Here is a 23,885-nt window from a genome sequence, read left to right as displayed (position 1 = left end):
CCATGGACTTTCAGTGTATTTGTCTTATACCTTAATATTTTTGTGTGTTAACTCCTTTCCTAACTTTTATGCTCTGTTGTCCTGGAGAAACGCTATCTCGTCTTTACCGTGCGAGCATGGTATGAATGATAAATAAAGTTGACGACTGAAATTCAAGATGATTACATCAATCAAACTACCCTCATTGATTCGTTTTGTAACCTTTTATAAAACTGTAATCCAAATAATCAGACAGGATACCCCATGACTATCTTTGAATCCTTGCCTTTCCAAGTTCAAGTTGATTCTATCAGAATTTTTTTCTTTCCAATGATATGAGACTCACTGGTCTGTAATTACCTCACTTATCCCTGCTACCCTTCTTGAATAAGTGTACCACATTTGCTGTCTCCAGTCATCTGACAAACTCTCTCCATCTAGTGAAGATTTAAAAATCACCATCAACGCACTAGCAATATCCCTTGCCTCCCTTAGCAGCCTGGAAAATACAGTGCCTCCATAATGTTTGGGACAATTACACATTTTTTCCTTTATTTGCCTCTGTACACCTCAGTTTTAAATTTGTAATCAAACAATTCACATATGATTAAAATGCACATTCTAGATTTTATTCAAGGTTATTTGTATATATTTTGGGTGACTATGTAAAAATTACAGCACTTTTTATACATAGTGCCCCATTTCAGGACACTATAATGTTTGGGATATTTGACTTTACAGGTCCTCAGATATGTTTAATTGCTTCATTGGTGCAGGGAAAAGAGAGCTCGCCTTTGAGGTCTGTAGTTGCCATTTTTCCACATGAGGATCAGAGTTGTTCAATGAAAGTCAAAGAAGCCTCTGTGAGGCTGAAAAACAAGAATAAAACAATAATCCAAACTTCAAGATTAGCAAAATCAACTGTTTGGAACATCATTAAGAAGAAAGAGCGTACTGGTGAACTTAGTAATTGCAAATGGACTGAAAGACCAAGGAGGACCCCCCACTGTTAATGACAGAAGAATTCTCATCATAATGAAGAAAAATCCCCAACAGTCTGTCCAACAGAGCAGAAACACTCTTCAGGAGTCAGGTGTAGATGTGTCAATGACGACTGTCCACAGAAGACCATGAACAGAAATACAGAGGCTACAACTGCAAGATGCAAACCACTAGTTAGCCACATTAACAGGATGCCCAGATTACAGTTTGCCAAGAAGTACTGAAAAGAACCTGTAGAATTCTGGAAAAAGATCTTGTGGATCATTAAGACCAAGATTAACCTGCATCAGAGTGATGTCAAGAGTAAAGTGTGGAGGTGGAAAGGAACTGCCCAAGATCCAAAGCATACCACCTCAACTGTGAAACATAGTGGGGGGGGGTGTTATGGCTGGGCATGTAAGGTTGCCGCACAGGTACTGGCACACCTGTCTTCATTGATGATGTAACTGCTGATGCTTCCAAACTTATTGAACGACGCGTCATCCTACAGCAAGACAATAACCCCAAACGTACTGCTAAAGCAATAAAGGAGTTTTTCAAATTTAAAAACTGGAAAATTCTTGAATGGTCAAGTCAGTCACCTGATCCAAATCCAATTGAACATGTCTTCCTATTGCTGAAGAGAAAACTTCAAGGGACAAGCCCCCAAAACAAGCAGGAGCTGAAGATGTCTGCAATAGAGTCCTGGCAGAGCATCACCAGAGAAGATACTCAGCTCTTGGTGATGTCTCTGAATCATAGACCAAGCCATCATTGCCTGCAAGGGCTATGCAACAAAGTACTAAATATCACTATAATATACATACCATTGGTATGTCCCAAATATTATGGTGCCCTGAAATGAGGGGGCTATGTAATTTGTACATAGTCAAACCAAAATGTACACCAATACCCTTTAATAAAATCTGGAATGTGCACTTTAATCACATGTGAATTGCTTGAATGCAAAATTAAAACTGGACCATGGGGGCGGGGGGTGGGGGGGGAGGAAAAAATGTGTCTTTGTCGTGTAATTAACTAACACAGGAACATTAATACTAACACAGGAACAGCAATGGAAGATTCGCCAGACAGTGGTAAATTCAAAATAATAGTTTTTATTAAAATATTAATTGCATAACAGTTCTTACTTAACTCTAAACTTATTTAAATCTCAGCTTAAACCCCACTATGCATGAATGTAATTGTATAAATGTGTGTGTGTGGGTGTGTTAAAGTCCAAACTATTTCCATTTAAACTGAAAAGTTAGTTTTAGGCCTAGTATTTTAAAGTCATGTTGAACTTGAAGGTCTATTAAATTGTAGTTCAGAAGTGATTACAAAACATTGTTTATTTAAATTGTGGCTTAAAGCAGTAATGAAGTGTTTGTCAACACTGATTCATCCAGTCCTTCGACTGTTCAAACTCACAAATCTTGTTAAGCTTTTTTCCCAGGAAGAGATTTCTTCTTAAACCCTCAGACTTGTGATCTTCAACTCCCTCTTAACTTCTTAAGAGTTCTGGAGTTTCTTTCCGCAATGAGGCTTCGCCCTTTATTTTCAAAAGATCAGTCGAGAAGTGGTCTTCCTTTTGAAATCCACTTATTTCTGTAGTCCCCTTTTGTTAGGAGTCACATAACAGCACCTATTCTGGTTACTGTAATTCAACTCTTTGTTTCACAAAGGTCTAACACCAGTGTGTCCCATAGGGACTCTCATTTTCCTATTCTGGCTACTGTAATTCAATCCCTGGTTTCACAAGGATCTAACACCAGTGTCTGGATTATTGTGACATAGTACAGAGAAGTATCGCCCTCTCTTTCTAGAGATGACTGTTTTACTCGTGTGTGCTACAGGGTCTTGACTTCTCAAATCCTGCGGTCTTCTGGTTCAAAATATCTGAATTTGACAATATAGTTTTTGACAATATAGTTCTCCAAATCATGTGACATATACATCATCAATGAGGACGGTTCCAATTCTTTGAAATCATGTGACCATTAACTGAAATCTTTAATTTAGCAAACAGTTTCTTGGAAATCATGTGATTTTCATACCTCTGGTTTGTATAGGTCACGACTCCAAATGATGACTTCACTTCTGAATGTATTGTATGGGTGTGTAACCCTGTTCCAAACCCACTACATAAGACATATTTATGAAATATAGCTTAACCTAGTATTAACCTAGAATTACAGTCCTGTTACACTTTTTGGGACTCAAGGGACTTTGTTAGCACTAACACAGGAACAGCAATGGTAAATTCAAAATAATAGTTTTTTAATTAAACTATTGACAACATAACATTTCTTACTTATCTCTAAACTTACTTAACTCGAAACTTTTTTTTTTAAATTTTTTATTTTTCACACCATAAATCACAATAGCCATGATATACACTTTTTCTTTTTCACACATTTACAGTGACTTTTTCTCCCCCCCCCCTCCCTCCTCCCAAGCCACAGATATTTATTTAATATCTGATTGAGATCATCCCAAAATTTTTCTACTCTCTCACATGTCCAGATTGCATGAATTGTTGTTCCCCTTTCTTTTTTACATCGAAAACATCTATCAGATAATGTTGGGTCCCATTTATTTAACTTTTGCGGTGTAATGTATAGTCTGTGTAACCAATTATATTGTATCATACGCAGTCTCGTATTTATTGTATTTCTCATCGTTCCAGAACATAATTTCTCCCATGTTTCCTTTTTTATCTTTATATTTAAATCTTGTTCCCATTTTTGTTTAGTTTTACCATTTGTTTCCTCATTCTCCTTTTCTTGCAGTTTAATATACATATTTGTTATAAATCTTTTGATTAACATTGTATCTGTAATCACATATTCAAGGTTACTTCCCTCTGGTAAACTCAAATTGCTTCCTAATTTATCTTTCAAGTAGGATCTCAGTTGGTAATATGCCAGCGCTGTATCTCCAGTTATATTGTACTTATCTCTCATTTGTTCAAAGGATAAGAATCTACTTCCTGAAAAACAATTTTCTATTCTTTTAATCCTTTTTTTTCCCCATTTTCTAAAGGAAAGGTTGTCTATTGTAAAAGGGACTTAACTCGAAACTTAATGTCAAAATGTGCAAATGTATGTGTGTGTATAATTAAAGTCCAACTCTGAAAAGTCAATGTTTAAAAGTTCAGTATCATTTTAGTCTTGCTTGAAGGTCTTAAACTCTCACTTCAGAAATAATATTTGTTCTATGTCATGGGACTTTACGGTGTTCAGAGCAAACCCCTCAGGATCACCACTGCTCGTGGATGTGCCATTACCTCTGGTAACTTTATTCTGCCAGTGGATCAGGATCTACCCAGAGAGTGCAATGAAAAAATATTGTTTATTTGTTGAAAAGTATGATTATTTTGTTGTTTGACAACCCTGCAGGCAGATGTTCTAATTAAGACACCATTCCATGCTTTTATGAGGGAGGCTTTTCAAAGTTAACTTGGTTAGAAAATGCTTGACCAATTTCGATACCTGTGTGGCACCACATGAAATTTTTAGGCACAGTAACCGAAACAAATTTTGTGTGTGATTTTTAATTAATTAAGTTTAATTTCAATGGAGTTTGTATTCCTATTTCTGGAGGATTTGTCCCAATTCCTCTGTTATTGATCAAGTTAGCCATGATTTCACCATTCCTACCTCTCCCTATGACACCAATGTGCAAAGAAAGGTACTTAGATAGAAAAGGTTTGAAGAGATGTGGGCCAAATGCAGGCAAACTGAACAATTTCAGACGGACACCCTGATTGGCAAATACGAGTTGGGCCAAAGGACCTGTTTCAATGCTGATAACTCTGAATACTCATCTCTCTGTATAAAGACGTGTTTTATGGGTATATACCATGGATTTATTTGTGATTATGCCACATTTCTGGGACCAGTTTCATCAAGTGGAACATCAAATCCCATCAAACAGGTTCATAATTGTAAAGAACCTCATCACATCATCACTGTATTATATTCAAAAGAAAAGAGCTTCAGTCTGATCATTTTACTTGATTGTTGTGCCCTTAATCATTTGTTGCTTTTTTTATTTCCATCTAAATTTTAGGCGTTCGAAGTATGCACAATATAGATATCCAGTGGTCAGCCATCTTGAGTTGGGACTATGCTGATAACATACTAAGACTGAAGAGCAAGCAAAGTGAGCCCCCAGTCAACTTCATTCAGTGCTCTTCCTTGCACCAGGTATATAATCTGATCCTCAATAGCGTCGTCAATGTTTCTTAATGTCTACGCATTCATTTTCAGTGACCAGATTTGCATTTTTTTTCACTCATTGTTTCACAAAATAAATCAAAGATTAACATCTATACCATTAGTGTATCTTATTTCCCTCAGAATTGTGGGATTTGATGAACTTCAAAATCTTAGTTTTAGTCTTTTATTCCTTTGAATGCTGATCCATTACAATGTCAGTACAAAATTAAATAATTGTTTACATTGTAATTATAGTCCTGTACACATATACGGTTTCGTAAGAACCTCGAGGTTTTGGAAAAGGTCGTACAAGAGAGTTGGTAAAATATTACGCACGACTCTAAGAATTAGGAGCATGATTACGTCACATTGCACCTTGTGTCTGCTGCACCATTCAGTAAGATTGTGACAGACCTGATGTTGGGTTCTTCCCCATAGATGTTGATTTCACAATAGACCAGAAATATGACTATTTTCAACTTAAAAATATTAATTGACTCAACCTCCACAGCTCCACAACTTTCTAAGAAAATAAATGCTTCCTCGTCTCTATTGACAAAGATTTGTTTTCTGAAACAATTCTAAATTTCCCACAAGAGCAAACACTCTGAAAGCATTTTTGTCATGTCTCCTGCAATAGTAAAATGTTTCAGTCAGATCACCTCATACAGTATAACTCTGATTATCTGAAATCAGATTCTCCAAAATCCTCATTGATCCAAATTTTTTTAAAATTTCGGATAAATAAGGATATCCGAAACAAATCAGAAATCCTCATTTATCCAAAATTTTTTCAGAGTCAAACTGGCTTCACAGGTTGGAAAAAAAATTCACTCGACATGAAATTAGAATGCCGATTGTCCTCATTTCCCTCCCCTCTCTTTTTCCATTTCTTCTTTACCTTCCCCTATTGACTTTTCTCTCCAACTCTCCCTCTCAAACTGCATGCAGCTGTCTCCCAGCCAAAAGTAATTAGAAAACTCCCTTGACCTGGCCTCATCAGGCTTCTGGGGAGGAGCAAGACCTTGGGCTCAATGGCATTCCCTCCCTCCCGCGGCACACCAGACGCTGACTCCAAATCCTTCCCCTGTGTGTGTGTGTGTGTGCGCGTGCGCGCAAGGCCTAGGGAAGGATTTGGAGTTGGAACTCTGGCGTTGGGAGTTCCAGAGACCGGAGTCCACTGACTCGCCAGTGAGTGTTCCATGAGCCCGGGAAGCCTCCCTGGGGATCGGCAGCAGCGTTGGGTTCATCTCGGTGAAAGACAGTCAGCATTTTTTTGGTGAGAATTAAACATTATTTTAATGCATAAAAAGCCTTCCTTTGTTGTTGTTTAAATATTGATATAAGTGATTTGTTGTTGCTACTGAGCTGTTTCAAAAAAATGACCAGTTAACTAGGCCCAGTCCCAACCATTTTGGATAATCGGAGTTGTATTACTTTTAAGTTCCAAATGTTGTAGGCTTCATTTACCCAATGAAGACCTTTTCTTCCCAGAAAACAGTCTAATGAGCCTTCACTGAACTGCTGCAATCTTAATATTATCCTGAAACAGAGGAAATAAAAACGACTGAATACTAATGCTTTTTAATGAGTCTGACATCGTCTTCAAGTGATAAATTGTATTTTATTGAAAATAGTGAAAGTTCAAAATATATTTTAAGAGCCATACTTTGGCTGCTGACTTAAACCTTATCGTCTCATGTTACATCCTGTTATAAATTGTCTTTGACTCCTTTACAGGTTACTAGTTGTGCGTGGGTACCTGATAGTTGCCAACTTTTTACTGGCAGCAAGTGTGGAGTAGTTACTGCATACTCGAGCAGATTCGTCAACAGCACGGTATGTATTAAAAAGTGCAGTGGACCCCAACTCCTTTCCAAATCTAAGCTTTATCATCTCGGGCATTTTAAAAAGTGCTTTTAATTAATAGAGAGAATTATTGCCCAACTATTTCAGGTAACTCATTAGTGTAGATGGGTACAGGCATACCCTGTATGACATGGTTAATATGTTCCAAACAAGTTCAATGCTATGGAAAACCTCATTATTACAATGCACTTTAATGTAATATGTTCCAATCCTATAAAAGGGATATATAAGACTTATCTTTATTGGCAATAAGTGAACACCGTCTATTTAAGAAAATATTTGCCTAAGTCAAATTGCCCGCATGAGACTTCCACCAAAGTTAGATCGGTACCACCGTGGGATAGTGCAGGGAGCCCGATCACAGCAATAACTTTCAACACAGCCACAAAATGAACTCTCTCTACCCCACATCTTAGCACCTACATTTCAAATATTTTAAACAAGAATCTTGCAAAATATTATGAGGTGGTTTAAATAGCAACAACAATAAAACTTCAACCTTGCAAATTTAAAACTCTGTGTGTCAAGTTAAAACCTTGTGTTTTTTAATTCTTAATTAATTTTGTCCCTAAAAGACTTGTTTGTAGTGTTACTATAGTGCAGTGGTTCTCAACTGTATTCTTTCCACTCACATTCCACTTTAAGTATTCCTGATGCCATTGGTGCTCTGCGATTAGTAAGGGATTGCTTAAGTTGGTGTGTGGGTGGAAAGAAAAAGTTTGAAAATCACTGTTTTAATTGTACCTAATGGACTCGTTATGTTCACGGTTTCCTATCGCCAAAGGAAGTGGGCCAACGACAATTTTTCTCAAGCAAAATATTTCAGTAACAATTGGGTTTAGGGGAGTGATTCTCAACCTTCCCTTCCCACCCACATCTCACCTTAAGCAATCCCTTACTAATCACAGAGCACCGATGGCAAAGGATTACTTAAAGTGGGATATGAGTGGAAAGAAAAAGGTTGAGAAGTGACTATGATATATGTCTTAATATCGGCCCAGACTAATAGGATGTGAGGAGGTGTGAGCACGAGAGAGTTTTCTTTGAATTTTTCTGTGTTCCTCTTTAAATTTGTTTATCTATATTGTTATTAATCTCTTTAAAGTTTGAGCTTCTTTAGATACATTTGATATCTCTATCATTACACAGTAAATAATTTGTTATTCATTGTTATTGAAAGTCTTAATGCGAAGCTATGCAAAATGTTTATCCATTTTATCAATGAATTAAAACGACATAAAGCAGCAGCCACAGAGTTGGATTAAAGAGATCGAAATTCAGAATATCGTAGCTCATCCTTTTGGAAGATGACATTTTGAAATTAGGATATATTAGAATAAGGAAAGTGTCGTCTCTAGTGGGTCAGGAATTTCAAACCACATTATATCAAAACCCGCGCTTTCCAAAACCGTGTTATACAGGGTATGGCTGTATTTGATGGACTTGGCAGATCAAAGGACTTGTTTCCATGCTGCACTTTTCTATGGTTCCATCACTTTGAAAAACTATCAAGGCAATTTGGTCTTAGTATTTTGTTTCAAGGCAGATTACTTACAACTACAGCTTTGCTGCAACTTGTATCAATCAGAATATTGTGGGTTTAATTTCCATTCAAGATACTTGCACATAAAAATGTATGCAGACACTATAACACTGAGGGCTTGTCGAAGATTGTCTTTTTGATGAGATGTTAAACCAGGTCTCTCCTCGGGTGGCTAAAACATTCACTAAACTTGATGATTACTACATGGGAATGTAAAATTGGATGCCGTGTTTCGTTAATTACAACAATTATCACACTTCTTAAAGTGAATGTAAGGCTATTATATCAGCATAAAAGTCTTTCCAAAGCGGACACTTCAACGTCAACAACCAAAGGGAGTCACGCGATGGAGTAGTGGCCGGACGGTGAACTCCAGCCCTCTCCAGAAAAGTCGGGAAAAACAAGAGAAAACACAAAGGCACAGAAATAAAAGTTACAGAAAAGTGAGTATAAAGGTGGAAAGAAGATGGCGACAAAAAAAGAAAAGTCGAAAGCAACGGTAAGAAGAGAGGAAGAGAAGACAAAGGAGGGAAAAGGTGAAGGCCTTACCTGTCCGAAGAGGCCCGCTGCGGAGAGAGAAACCCGCTCCCTCAGGTCGGTAAATAATGGACTACAAAAATGGCTCGCAGAGCCGAACAAAAGTGCGCAACCGCGCATGCGCGAAGTTTCGCGCATGCGCGATGCGAATGAAAAAAAACACACCGACGGGAGGGGGGACCAGCTGGGGAGTCGATCTCCACAGCCGGCAACGACAGCTGCAGAACACCTGCAGCAAGAAGAGACCACAGAAGACAATAGAAACAAGATAGAAGAGGAGGAAAGGGCACCAAAGAAACAACAGATGGTCAACCCAGAGGAAGAAGAAGAGGAAGAGTATGGTGAAATAGAAGAAGAAAAGAGAGGCAAGGTAAAGGATATACTTGCTCTTATTAGAGGATACATGGAATCATTTAAAGAATGGCAAACACAGGAATTTAAGGATTTAAGAAAAAGAATAAACAACACAGAGGAGAAAATAATTAAAATGGAGATGACCTTAACAGAAATGGGAAAAAAAATGGACAAGATGGAAGAGCGGGCAGTAGCAGCAGAAATGGAGGTAGAAGACTTAAAAAAGAAATTGGAGAAATCTAATAAAAAAACTAAAGAGACACAAGAACTACTAGCTCAAAAAATAGATACAATGGAAAACCATAACAGAAGAAATAACATAAAGATAGTGGGCCTTAAGGAAGATGAAGAAGGCAAGAATATGAGGGAGTTTATAAAAGAGTGGATCCCTAAGACCCTAGGATGTCCAGAACTGCAGCATGAAATGGAAATAGAAAGGGCACATAGAGTATTGGCCTCTAAACCACAACCACAACAAAAACCAAGATCTATTGTAGTAAAATTCCTAAGATATACTACAAGAGAAAAGGTACTGGAGAAGACAATGGAAAAAGTAAGAGAGGGCAACAAACCACTGGAGTATAAAGGGCAAAAAATCTTCATTTATCCAGATATAAGTTTTGAACTCCTAAAGAAGAGAAAAGAGTTCAATACAGCAAAGGCGATTTTATGGAAGAAAGGGTATAAATTTATACTAAAGCATCCAGCGGTATTGAAAATATTTATTCCAGGACAACAAAACAGACTATTCGCGGATCCAGAAGAAGCACGAAAATTTGCAGAACAATTACAAAAATAGACTGAGGGAGGAAGACGGGTAATGAGAGTTAAAATGATCACGACTGATATGTATGTGGGTAAAGACAAAAATAGACTGAGGGATGAAGACGGGTAATGAGAGTAAAAATGATCACGATTGATATGTATGCAGGTAAAGAGGTATAAGAGTGAATAGAGACAATGAGCATACATGAATGTATCTGTACTTAGAGGAAAATATGGATAGTATAGACAAGAATTAATAAGGGAAGGTAATGGAATAGAGAGAATAAGGAGGGAATTAAAAGAGGGACCTTTGTGACATATGAAAAGTGAAATCTTTTCTGGGGGAGGCGGGGTGGGGGGAAATAGCGGTCACTGCAAAATCAGTTGACGCTTGCGAGTGGATTCGCAAATCCAAATGGAGAGGGGAGATGTGGTTGTCCGACAAGGGATAAAGGACAACTCAGGAGGTGAAGGGGAGATTGGGGATAAATAAGATAGAAATAGGAGAATAAGGAAAATGTTAGATGTTGTAGGAATGTTGTCTTATAAAGAGTTGAAAATAAGAAAACAGAAATGGAAAAGGAGGAAAGGTAATGATGGAAAAACGGAAAGAGAAGATAAACAAAATATAAAAGGGCTACGCTGAACTATATGTCTTTAAATATTAATGGAATACATAACCAAATTAAAAGGAAGAAACTACCAAATTTAAATGAATAAATGTATTCCATTAGAAAAAATAACATATTGGTTAAGAAATAACATTGAAATATTCGAACAAGTATAGGAGCCTTACATTAAATACAATAGCGAAAACCTACCGGGGACAAACATTACCTAAGTTGATGGAAGGAGAAGGAAAGAAAAGAATGGACTCAGTAGAATTTCTGGTGTAATTTTGTTGAATAACAACATTGTCTGACTGGCTTAATGCAACCTAGATTGTATACCTAAAATGGATGAGAGGGGGGGGTGGGGGGGTGGTTTGGGAGGAAAGGGGGGGGGGGAGAAAAAGTCACTGTATATGTGTGAAAAGAAATAGTGTATATCATGGCTAATGTGATTTATGGTGTGAAAAATAAAAAAATTTAAAAAAAAAAAAAAAAAAAAAAAGTCTTTCCAAAGCAAATTCACTGAAAATGTTAGTGTTTAAAATTCAGTGATGCAGGAAAGGACTTGTTAGGAAAAGATACCAATGCTCATTGTGGTTCAATTTTTTTCAGTCCTCAGAAATTGAAGTGGAATCCAAAGTCTACTTGTATGGCCATACTGCAGAAGTAACCAGCCTGTGTGTCTGCAAACCGTACAGCATTCTGATCAGTGTCAGCAGGGATGGTACCTGCATAATATGGGATTTGAACAGGTTAAAAGATTATATATTTTGTACAGGGACGCCAGTAGTCATAGTTTATAGAATCATGAATTAATATTTTAATGCAATGTCCATGTATACATGCTAAAGAATATTCATGAGTGTGATCATGTAAATACAGTATCTTCACTGGACCTATGTGGCTCAAAACTGTCTTGGAAGGTAAAGTGCAGAGAAAAGCAAGTTGATGGTGGGAAAAGTATGGGGAAAGGAAGAAAGAAATAGGAAGGAGCAGAAGTGGTGAGGGTGGTCCATGAGGGCTGAGGCACAGAGCCTATTTAGCTATCTACAGGTCATTTGGAATGTGATTGTTTTTTTTTTCTCCTACCTCCTGTACCCCAGTGCTATCTTCGCAAGCATGTTCTTCATTTTCACAGGCTGTCTAGCCTCACATCCATACAGTTGCTTTGGTACAATGTGACCAGATGCTGGTTTTACTATGTAACGGACTTGATATTTTCTCTCGATGTGCATGGATTCTTTTGACATCCAGGATCATGTTACATTTTGCTTTTTTTGGAAACTTTAAACTCTAAGTTGTCTCAAAGTTATTTACAGGTCCTAACTACTCCCATCTCTCTATTTGTCCTGCAGATTGTGTTATGTTCAGAGTTTAACAGGACATAAAAGTCCAGTGACAGCAGTTTCTACTAGTGAGACAACTGGTGACACAGCAACTGTTTGTGATTCAGGTAAGAATTATTGATCTTTTGGCTGTTTGCATTGCTGTTTTCAATAGGATTGTTACCTGGCCCCTTCCAGGTTTCGTTGTCATCGTGAGCCAACTTCTAGGAGGCTGTTGACCCTCCAATCTGATGCCTTCTCCCACAATCTCTTTAGCCTAGAACTTGTAAAGCTGATATAACAAGAATGTCTGATGGCCAAATTGGTAAAGTCGTGATGCTGGTGAAACTCTGATAAATTAGTATAGTTCAGATAGTTTGTCTGAAGCTTGCTGTGAAAGAGAGAAAATTAAATCAATAATGTACCTGTAAAAAAAACTTGAACGAACTGGTGTAGAATAAACCTGGGGAAAGAGACATCCGCTGAACTCATGGTTGAATCACCATCTTGGAAATTATTCCATGGCAGGAAAGGAACATCAAACCAGCAATTGGTCAGGTAGGACACTACAATTTTTGGTGCAGGAGCGAGTCTTTTCCCCTTCGAATTCCACTCATCAAGAGTTTCTGTATGAGTAGGTTGAGCTGTTCACAAGCCACATGTGTGCAAAGAACATTTTAAGATAGTAGTGTCTGTAAATGAGTTAGGAGTTAGACACCATTGAATAATTCAGATGGAGCAATTTAATGACCTTTGTACGACAAGGTCAAGTTTATAGGGAATAATAGCACAATGCTAATACATCTCTCCCTTAAGTTAGTTTCGCCCTAATTGTTTCAAGTTGAAGACAATTGTTTATCCACTGTAACATGGATCGTCTTGAAGAATGACCTTAATTGTGCCTTTTTTTTCCCCTTAGTTGGTGGTGGCAGTGACCTGAGACTGTGGACAGTAAATGGAGATCTCAGTGGCCATGTGCACTGTCGAGAAATAATTTGCTCTGTAGCTTTTTCCAATCAGCCTGAAGGTGTATCTGTCAATGTGATTGCTGGAGGGCTGGAAAATGGCATTGTAAGGTCAGTAATATACCACAATAATGGATCTCCAGCTGTCTCTACATGCTCATCTTCTCTACCAGGTCATTGTGCACCATCTAACTCTTGCCTCTGTTTAAGACTGAAAATGCTCCACGTTCATAGAAGAATAGCTTCAATAGAAGGTTGGAGTACAAATGAACTTTTGTGTAACCACTTTTGAAGTACAGTAAGTCATTTTGGTTTACATACCCGAAGAGATACCGTCAAGTCGGTGCAATGCCATTTTATTCCTGGGATTGGGAGGTTATCCTTTGATAGGGTATTGATATTCGGACAATGCTCACTGAAATTTAAAAGAATGAAAGGTGACGATAAACAATTATCTGAACCACCTGCAGAATCGATACTGAGGTGCTGTTTCTAGCTGTAAATCTTAGAACGAAGAGAAATAATCTTTGGATAAGGGAACATCCACTTAAAACTTGGATGAGGAGAGATATTTTAACACACATGGTTATAATACTAATACAAGTTTACTATTTTATGGCCAATTAACAAAGTAATTATTCTTCAGTCCTAATTTTGCTGATCACAGATTTAACACAGATACTGTTGTGCCAGCAAACCTGGAAGTTATGGTCTCCTAAACAAGAAGGGATATTCATGTGCATATTCAAGCACTAGTGAAGGTTTCTGTGTCTACCAACCTTTTGGTTAGCGAATCCAGAGCCTTTTCATTTCATCATCCATCCAGTTACTTGAGCTCCATGCCACCTGATTTTGTTTTGTAACCATTTTGAAAGAAAAATGGATTCTTTCTATTTACTTGGGACCCTCTTCATTTTATAAATGTCAGTACATTTCCCCCTCATTCTCCTTTGTTACAAAGAAATCAGCCCAAGTTTATCCAATCTTTCCTTTCAGCCACAGTTTTTCAGTATTGACAGTGTCAATCATAAACCTCTGCACCCTCTTTAGCGCAATCCCATTTTTCCCGTAATGCGGGGAATTGTACTATGGTTCCATTTCCATCACAAAGGCAGCAGTAGTTTAAGAAAAGGTTCACAGTCGGTGGACATTAATGGTCTTTCCAGTAGCACCCATCTTACACAGACTTTATTAAAAATTCAACATGTTCTCCACCTGGGATTGATTACGTATCAGAGGGCCACTAAGGTGAACTGCTAAAATCAAGGCAGAAGGTGGCACGATGACAACAGCACAGCAATGCTGGGTGGAATGTCTCATCTATATGGAAGTTGCTGTGTCTTGAAGTAAATCTCCTTGGGGGCAGGGAAAGTTGGTAAGCATATGATCAGCATTATAGATCATGTCAGATAGAATAAATATCAATTTCATTATCATTTGATTCTACATGTATAGCTTGACGAAATCAGCGTCTCACACACAAAAAAACACACAATTCACAGTAAATAATGATCACATAATAAATATGCATAAATACCGTTCACCAGTCTCACAGCCTGCAGGAAGAGGCCATTCCACAGCCTGGCAATCTGATTTTGATGCTCCTGCACCTCCTCATGACGGTAGTGGGCTGAAAATACAGTACGCTGGATGAAAGGGTCTTCTATAATTCCTTGAGCCCTATTCACACAATGCTTCCAGTAAATGTCTATAGAGGAAACAGGGAACCCAGTGATCCTCTCAGCTGTTTTAATGATCTTCTGTATAGACTTCTGGTCTGATGCTTGGCAACCATCCTACCACACAATGATGTAGCCAGACAGGACACTCTCATTTATGCTCCTGTAAAAGGTCATCAAGATGGGGGCCAGTAGCCTTACCCTCCTCAGCCTCCTTAGAACGTGTAGGTGCTGCTGCACCTTCCTGACCAATGAGGAGGTGTTGTTGGTCCAGGATAAGTAGTCCCATATAACGCGCCAAGAAACTTTGTGCTCTCCCCGATGGAACCATTGATGTGTAGTGGAGAATGATCATCCTTCTGATCTCCACATTCTTCTCCTTTGCCTTGTCCATGTTGAGACTCAGGTTGTTATTCTTGCACTATTTTACAACCCTTTGAAACTCCTCTGTGTAATGCGACTCATCATTGTTGCTGATGAGGTCAACTGCTGTTTTTTCATCTAAACGTTTGATGATTCTGTTGGAACTGAATCAGGCAGTGTAGCTGAGAGTCAGAAGTGTAAACATGACTGGGCTGAGCATATAACCCTGAGGTACGCTAATGTTCAACGTGATGGGGCTTGAGATCTTGCTGTCAAAGAGACAGGTCCAAAATCCAGTTGCAGAGAGGGTTGTTGAGTCCCAGCGAGGACAGTTTATCCACTGGCATCTGAGGTATGACTGTGTTGAATGCTGTGCTGAAATTGCTCTGGCGTATGAGGCATCATTCTCTAGGTGGAGGGTCAAGGCTATTGCATCATCTGTGGACCGGTTTGAACGGTAGGCAAAAATGCCGTGTTGAAACCAACTTTTATCTCTACTCTGAATTGGACTTTGGATTACTGATTACATAACTACTAAAAATATGAAGGACACCCAAAAGGATTTTTTTTTCTGTTGATTCCCATAGCATTTACTGCACACATTTTTTTGATCTATTAACCTCAGTAACAACTTAAGCTTTAGTTCTGTGATGTCAGAGTTGCAGCTATTCCATTCTCAATTCATTGTTCATTGCTAGAGAGTATGGACCAGTCTTCACTATTCAACTCCCTGAAGTGCAAGTTAAACATTTCCATGAAACATTCTGGTGAATATTTGAGAGAAAGCACATAATAATATTATTGTTCTCATATGTGCTCTGATCAAATTTCTTTCTTGATTGTAATCAAACTAGAAATCTGGTTAAAATAACTGATATTTCTGAAATAGCAGATTAAGAAAGTAGATACAAATGGTTTCTCAGTAGCTTTGCTGACAATTATCCTCTTCTTAGTACATTTGTAAAATTGCTTTCATATTTATTTTTGTGTCTCTGAACCAATTAAACTCTCCTTTGCCCACTCACATAGTTGTCGTATTAAAAAAAATTGAAGTTGATGTTTAAAAAAAAAGAAACCCTTTTTGTATTGGGCAGGCTGTGGAGTACATGGGACTTGAAACCTGTTCGAGAAATTATCTTCCCTAAATCAAACCGGCCAATTGTCAGGTAAGGATGAGCAAAATATTGACAAGGTGAAAAATGTATCTGAGTTCTTTAGTGGGATTGTAAACGAAATGCTTTCTTACGTATATCATAATCCATGTTTGTCTTTGTAAGTGGTGCCATATTCAGAACTAGAGAGGCATCTGGGTGCATCATGGATCCAGATGAACAATGGCAGAGATACTACCTCACAGCACAGATACCTAGATTTAATCATAATCTCCTGTGCTGTCTGTGTGAAGTTTGAATTTTCTCCCTGTAACTGCATAGAATTGCTCTGGTATTTTTAGTTTCTTCCTACATCATAAGGGCGTGCAAGTTGGTTCGTTAATTTGCCGCTATAAATTGTACCTTGTGTGTAGGTGAGTGGTAGAATCAGGAGGAGTGATGGGAATGAGTAAGGATATTGTGGGTTTAGTTCAAATGGATACTTCATGGTCAACATGGACTTGGTGGGCCGAAGGATTTGTTTCCGTGCTATCTGACACTCTGACTCTTGACTAGGCCACATACCAGAGGTTTCTCAGGGGAAGCCAATTTTAGATGGTATGCCAAGAAATTGCTTGTGTTCTATTTATTCAGGTTTCCTGCATATTTTGTATTGTATTCATCCAACTGTCCTAAATTCTGTAATTCCCTCCATATTTTCATATTCTGTCTTCCCAAATTGATCCTTAAAATCTACAACTTTGAGGAATCATTTAGCATTCTCACAATTTCTTTCAGTAAAATTAACTGCTGATAAAATAAATCCAAAATAAAAGCAGAATGCTTGAAATATTCAGCAGATAAGTTGCATCTGTGGGGAGAGAAATAAAGATAATGTTCCAGGTCATTGATGTTTCAACAGGATTGGAAAAACTAGAGATCAAACATGTTTTAAATAACTTTTAGAGATTAACAAGCCCTCAGCACCCACTCCCAGCTGACACCACCACACGGTATGTGTGACCTCGACAATTTCCTTTTCCTCTTTACCTCTCATTTTCTTCTACAATTTAAACATTTGACTTCTAACATATTTATTGACCTGAAACACGAGCTGTGTTTTCTTCTTTTGACCTGCTAATATCCTCTACATTTTCTGTTTTTATTTCATAAGCCTCCTTCGTGTCATATTTGATAATACCTGCTGTATAAATAGAAGCTGTTGTTTGAAAGCTGCCAAATTAACAAATTGGAAACTGTTGTTTGGAAAAAAACTCTGGTGATCGCTGATTGCTGGATTTCTGTTTCATTTAGTTTTGGCTACTCACCCAGAAAATGTACAGTTACAATAAGCGTACAAAAAATTAGAAGAAATCTAAACTGAGGTGTCCATTATTTGCATGTTAACAGATAAAACATTTAAATTTGTTCATAAATTTTTTATGCTGGGGTGCAAAAAGTTCAAAAAGGATCTGAGGAAAAGTTTTTTTCCCCCCACTCAGAGCGTTTGAAGTCTGGAACTCACTGGCAGAGAACATTGTGGAAGCAGATGTTCTCACAACATTTTACCTGATGAGCATTGAAATGCCAGGGTATAAATATCTATGAGCTAAGTGCTGGTAAATGGGATTAGTAGAGATTAGTATGACGGTCAGCATGGACATGGAGGTCCAAAGGACCTGCTTCGGTACTGTATGACTTTGACTCTTCTGTTTACTCTCTTCCCCCCCCCCCAACTAATACAACTCCTCTATCTTGTGGATACTGCCATTCTAGTTCTTTCAATACCATTGAGGACTGTAGGTCAACCTTCCAAAGTGGAGAGTGCAACTGTGGATAAGATTGTGAGTTTTCCCATTCTTTGCCAAGTTTATTCTTTGTTCAAACATTGAGAAGCTGGAGGGACTTAGCAGGGCCAGGAGTATTTACAGAGAAATGTACAGTATATCGGCTTGAGACTCTTTGTCTTAAAACATTGACCTTTTCTCTCCATGGATGCTGCCAAACCTGGTGAATTCCTCTAATTTCTTACTGTTTGCTTGAGATTCCAGTGTCTGCAATTAGAACCATCGAACCACAAAACATTACAGTGCAGAAACAGGCCATCCTGGCCCCTCTAGTCTGTGCCAAACCATTTTTTTCTTAGTCCCCCTGACCCACACCCTGCCCATAGCTATCCTTACCTCTCCCATCCATGTACCTGTCCAAATTCTTCTTAAATGTTAAAATTGATCCCATATTTAGGACTTAAGCTAGAAGCTCCCACCACTCTCTGTGAAGAAGTTTCCTCTCATTTTACCCCTAAACATTTCATCTTTCACCCTTAACCCATGTCCTCTGGTTTGTATCTCACCCACCCTCAATGGAAAAAGTCTATCTACATTTTCTCTGTCTGTCCTCATAATTTTAAATAACTATCAAATCTCCCCTCATTCTTCTGCGCTTCAGGAAATAAAGATCTGTTTAACCTTTCTCTGTAACTCAGTACCTGAAATCCGGGCAACATCCTTGTAAATTTTCTCTGCACTCTTTCCATTTTATTGATATCTTTCCTGTAATAGGTGACCAAAACTGCACACAATACTCTAAATTTGGCCTCACCAAAGTTCTACCGCACTTCTCAATGCCCTACCATTTACCGTATATGTCCTTTCTTGGTTTGTCCTTCCAAAATGCAACACTTCACACTTGAATGCATTAAATCCATCTGCCACTTTTCAGTCCATTTTAGCAACGGGTCCAGATCCCTCTGCAAGCTTTGAAAACTTTCTTTGCTGTTCACAGCACCTCCAATCTTAGGGTCATCTATAAACTTGCTGATGCAATTTATTATATTATCCAGAACATTGATATACATGACAAGCAACAATGGTCCCAGCACCGATCCCTGAGGTGCACCACTAATCACAGGCCTCCAATCTGAGAAGCAATCATCCACCACTACTCTCTGGCTTGTCCTGTCCAGCCATCGTTGAATCCAGTTTACTATTTTGCCACGAAGGTTAAGTGTCTTAACCTTCCTGACTAACCTCCCATGCGGGATCTTGTCACAGCCCTTACTATTGCCCATGTAGGCAACATCCACAGCCTTTCCTTCGTCAAGTTTCCTGGTAACCTTCTTGAAAAGCTCTATAAGATTGGTTAAACACAAAGTTCTTATGTTTCTCTATGTTCAATTTTTCCCTGATCCTACTGTACCACAAGAAAATGTGCAGATCTTTTGATGTCTTTGCCAGTGGTGAGCAAATAATTAGCATTCAATGAATCTTTGATTTTCCTCTTCTTCACATGGTGAGGTTGATAACCTATAGAGAGTACTAAGTATGTTTACCTATGATATCCAACAGTATTAACTATAGTTTGGGTTCCAGGTTGAATGCTTTCCATTGTTTGGCACTGGTTTCTCTGACTCTAGAGTATGTCTAAGGAACAGCATTTGTTCTACTTCCAACAATAAGATAAGTCATTGTGCTGCTATGATACAGGAGTCAGCCATTTGGTCGAAGTCTATGCTGGCTTCTAAAGTGGCAATCTTGTGAATTTCATTACTTCACTCTCTCCCCAAGTGCTTATTCATTTGTACTGATTGATTCTGTTTTCACCATTCTTGCATCTCTTGGTGAAATCAGCTTTTCTTCCATCCGCCTTGTATTCTTTCCCAAAATTTCAAATTTGTGTTCCCTAATTTTTACAATCAACAGTTGAGCTGCTTCCCTCTGTTTCTTTGTGATCTCAGCCAACCATGATTTTGTGAACCTCTGGCAAATCTCCTCTCACCTCCAACATTTACAACCCCACCTTCTCATTCTAATCTTGCAGTCGAACTTCCTCATCCATGGAAGCTTTCAAGCATGTCTTTTTTTTTGCCACGTCTCTAGGTCCTTCACACCCTTCCTAGAGTGGTGACCTAATCAATGATCTCTCACATTCAATAAAACAACCGTGCTTTCTGGATTGGTTTAAGAACCCAAGGATGACTATGCTGTACACTTTCAAAATACTCTCCTATTGCAAGGATTTACAAACATGTAAACCCAGGACACTATTTCTGCACGCCACTCAGAACTACGCTGCTCTGTTCAATTTTGCTCAACTTTATTCTTTCTGCCAATACGGCAGGCAGGTTAGGCTGGAAGATTAAATTTCATGAGATCCAAGGTGAGCTGGCCCATTGGTTTCAAAGCTGGCTTCGTGAAAATAGGCAGAGGAGGGTAGTGGTGGAAGTATGTTTTTCTGAATGCAGGCCTGAGCCTTGGAGTGTCACAGCAGTCTATACTGGGTCCATTGCTGTTTGTCATCTATTTTAATGATTTGGATGCCTATGCAATCAACTTAATTAGAAAATTTACAGATGACATCAAATTGGTGGCATTGTGGACATTGAAGAAAGATGCCCGTTTACAACAGGATCAAGATCAGTTGGGAAGGTTGGCCAACAAGTTGCATAAATAGTTTAAATCTTGATAAGTCCAAGGTGTCGCACTTTGATGTCAAACCATGGTAGGACTTGCACGGTGAATGATAGAGCCCTGAATAGTGTAGTATAATAGAGATAATAGTATAATAGTATAATTGATCCTTGAAACTAGCATCTCAGATGGGCAAGGTGGTGAAAAAGCAGCTGGCCTTTGTTGGGCAGGCATGGAATACAGAAGTTAGGACTTAGAAATCCAGTTGCGCAAGGCATTGGTGAGATCAGACTTAGAATACTGTGCAAAGTTCTGGTCACCAACCTATAGGAAGGTCATCTGGGAACTCCATTCGGAACTCCGCCTGGTGGACTAGTGAGTGGTGGGGAAGAGAAGTAGTTGAGTCTGTTGACTAGACAAGCTCAGTTTAGAGAGAAAGGTCCAAAAAATCTTCATGTAAGGAGAGAAGAGAAACAAAAAGGACACAGAGGAGATTCATCAGAATATTGGACGGCACGGTTGGCGTAGAAGTTATCGTAACACTGTAACAGTGGCAGCAATTGGACCAGGGTTCAAATCCCGCGCTCTCTGTAAGAAGTTTGTTCATTCTCTCCATGTCTGCGTGGGTTTTCCCTGGGTGTTTCAGTTTCCTCCCACAGTTCAAACCAGGGGGGTGTAGGAGAGGTTCAAAAGGCTGTGGCTTAATTCCTTCGAGCAAAGAAGACTGAGGGATAATCTTATAGTGATTTATAAAATCATGACTGGCATGAATAGGGCAAATTCTCAGACTTTTTCCCAGTTACATGTTTCTAGAAAATTGAGAGCACAGGTTTAGGATGAGAGGGGAAAGATTAAGAGACTTGAGAAATAATTTTGTCCCTCAGACAGTGGTGCATGTGTGTAATGAGCTTTCATTTTTTTTAATGGTTTTATAATAAATATAGTGCAATGAAGAAAAGGGAATGAAATTGAAAATACAATATCATATATATATATATATATCAAGATCAAACAGTATAAACTCAGTCCCCACCTCCACAGTACTGGGTGAAGACAGAAAATACATTAATATATAATATAAAAGCCCCCCTAACCTACTCTATTTAAAAAAAAACTAACCAAAAAAAAATTTGAGCAGCTTGCCTGAGGGTTACATACATTTTGTAGCTTTTGATTCCTACCGTGAGTCAAAAAAACAAAAGCAAGACGTTATTTCATCTGGAAGAGTGAGTACATCTAATCACATTAAAAACATTTACATCAAATGAAAATAAGACTTAAAAGGTCACCATGTATCTTCAAATTTCACTGATGGATCAATATCTAATTTTTGGAATGAGCTATCAGAGAAAATTGTAGAAGAGTGCACGATAACAAAGCTTAAAAGACATTTGGACAGATCTATGGATAGGAGGAGATTCTAAGAATATGGACCAAAAGAAGGCAAATGGGACTTGCCCAGAATACCAATTAAGTTGGCATGGACATGAGCTGCAGGTCAGCATACAGATTTTTTTAAATGTTAGTAAAATCCTTAGATTGATATAGATTGATAGAAGTAACTGTTTTCTTTTCTCATGCAGCCTAACCTTCTCCTGTGATGGCCATCACCTCTACACAGCAAACATCGACGGCACTGTGATAGCATGGTGTAGGAAAGACCAACAGAGGATGAAGCTCCCCATATTCTTTTCCTTCCCAAGCAGTTATGCGGCTGGATGATAACTAACCTGCAGAATTGTTTGTACCAGTCACTGTGCACATAGCAGCTTGTCGGACTTTTGTGGTTGGGGTAGGGTGAGGGGAAGATGGGGAAGAATGAAGAGTTCCCTCCCACATGTAAATATCTCAAGTGCAGAGGATACAAATAAAAGGATTGGACATTTTCCCCAATCAGCAGAACAAGATGGAACATGAAAATAAAACAATACACCAGGTTTCACCCAGGCAGTCTGCCACTTTCCTATTCCTTGACTTTGTCGCATATACAGTCAAAGTACTGTCAGTTTGAAACTAACAAACTTTAAGCTCAGCAATTCCAATTTAAATTTGATGTAAATTATGCAATGTGTCAGGTTGTTAGATTTAAAGTGCAATATTTTCTACTTGAGAATCTCCCCAGTTCCGCATAAAACACGCATGAGACCAAGCAGGTTAGTGAGGTACAAGGTAATGAAATCATTGACATGAAAGAGCATGGAAATACCTATGTAAAAGCACCTTAAAAAATGTTTGTGCACGCAACATACTGTATGTTGACATCTGCCTTGAACGTTTACAATTCGTCTTTGCAAGTTTCTCCTGCCTAACCTCAGAAATAAATCACTCTTTGTAATAATTTGATATGATCCTGATTGAAACTTTTTATACTAAGCAAGCATTAGGCAGACCTAAAGTAAGAAAATGATCCACTTAATTGGTTCTTGCCAGATTGCATGAAAGGATAAATGTCGTGTCTTAAGGTGAGTGGATGCACAAGTAATTATTCAGAAAGTGATGTTGGCTTAACTGAAGGCACAATAATGGTGTCAATTAGATGGTTTATGATTAGGCTGTTTCCCCATTTGTGATTGGGTTATTGAACTGGAACCTTGACTGCAACTTCCCTCTGAAAGTTGTCTTTTCTGTACTGTCCTTAATCATATTTAAAAATTAGGGTAAGAAAAAGTGCATCTTGCAAGTTTTTGAAGACCTAGTTTGTCAGTTGTTTTGCTGATGTGAAAACGTGCAAACGTGTAACTTATTTTAAAAATCCTGAAACTGGTGTTCCTCAGACTTTGAAAAAGACCATTTGCTGTCTTTTGTACTTCTCATATCTGTACAAAGTATTTGTGATGAATATTTGAACATTAAATTAATTATAATCTGAGAACAATCTACCTTGTTCCCATCAGATGTTTATTAACTGTTGAAGTCCCCTGCCTCCCATGTGGTAGCGAGCATACCAGAGTCCAGTGTTGTTATTGGCCTGCGCTGGTATTGGCATCTTCTCCTGTGCTTCTGGAAATGCCCAGCCTTGTTCTGCTCCAGTGGACAGTTTACCACTGCTCAGGTCTAAAGCGCAGCAATTCTCATTGAAACAAGTGGAGGAGTTTGACTGAAGGGACAGAAATTAGTTTATTATTTAGAGGAGTTTCAACATTAGTGTGAAGCAGCTCTCCTGTGAGTACAGCCAATTGCCTCTACTGGGA

General features: G+C 38.4%; 1 protein-coding gene across 6 annotated transcripts in view; it reads left to right on the top strand.

Annotated features, from left to right (window-relative positions):
- The window catches only part of lyst (lysosomal trafficking regulator), a 344,523-nt gene extending 321,491 nt beyond the window's left edge, over nucleotides 1-23,032 (top strand). For all 6 annotated transcript variants that reach the window (XM_069885166.1, XM_069885165.1, XM_069885164.1 and 3 more), the window contains 7 exons: nucleotides 5,035-5,171; nucleotides 6,924-7,022; nucleotides 11,475-11,614; nucleotides 12,218-12,315; nucleotides 13,107-13,263; nucleotides 16,289-16,360; nucleotides 22,278-23,032. In XM_069885166.1, the coding sequence (XP_069741267.1) occupies nucleotides 5,035-5,171; nucleotides 6,924-7,022; nucleotides 11,475-11,614; nucleotides 12,218-12,315; nucleotides 13,107-13,263; nucleotides 16,289-16,360; nucleotides 22,278-22,416 (842 nt within the window). In that variant the 3' untranslated portion in view covers nucleotides 22,417-23,032. The remainder of the gene's footprint in view (nucleotides 1-5,034; nucleotides 5,172-6,923; nucleotides 7,023-11,474; nucleotides 11,615-12,217; nucleotides 12,316-13,106; nucleotides 13,264-16,288; nucleotides 16,361-22,277) is intronic.
- Nucleotides 23,033-23,885: the final 853 nt, after the last annotated feature.

This window comes from Narcine bancroftii, chromosome 6 (assembly GCF_036971445.1).
Source record: "Narcine bancroftii isolate sNarBan1 chromosome 6, sNarBan1.hap1, whole genome shotgun sequence".
NCBI classification, from domain to species: domain Eukaryota; kingdom Metazoa; phylum Chordata; class Chondrichthyes; order Torpediniformes; family Narcinidae; genus Narcine; species Narcine bancroftii.
The sequence above is the reverse complement of the archived record's forward strand: the minus strand, read 5'-3'. Positions and strand labels throughout refer to the sequence as shown.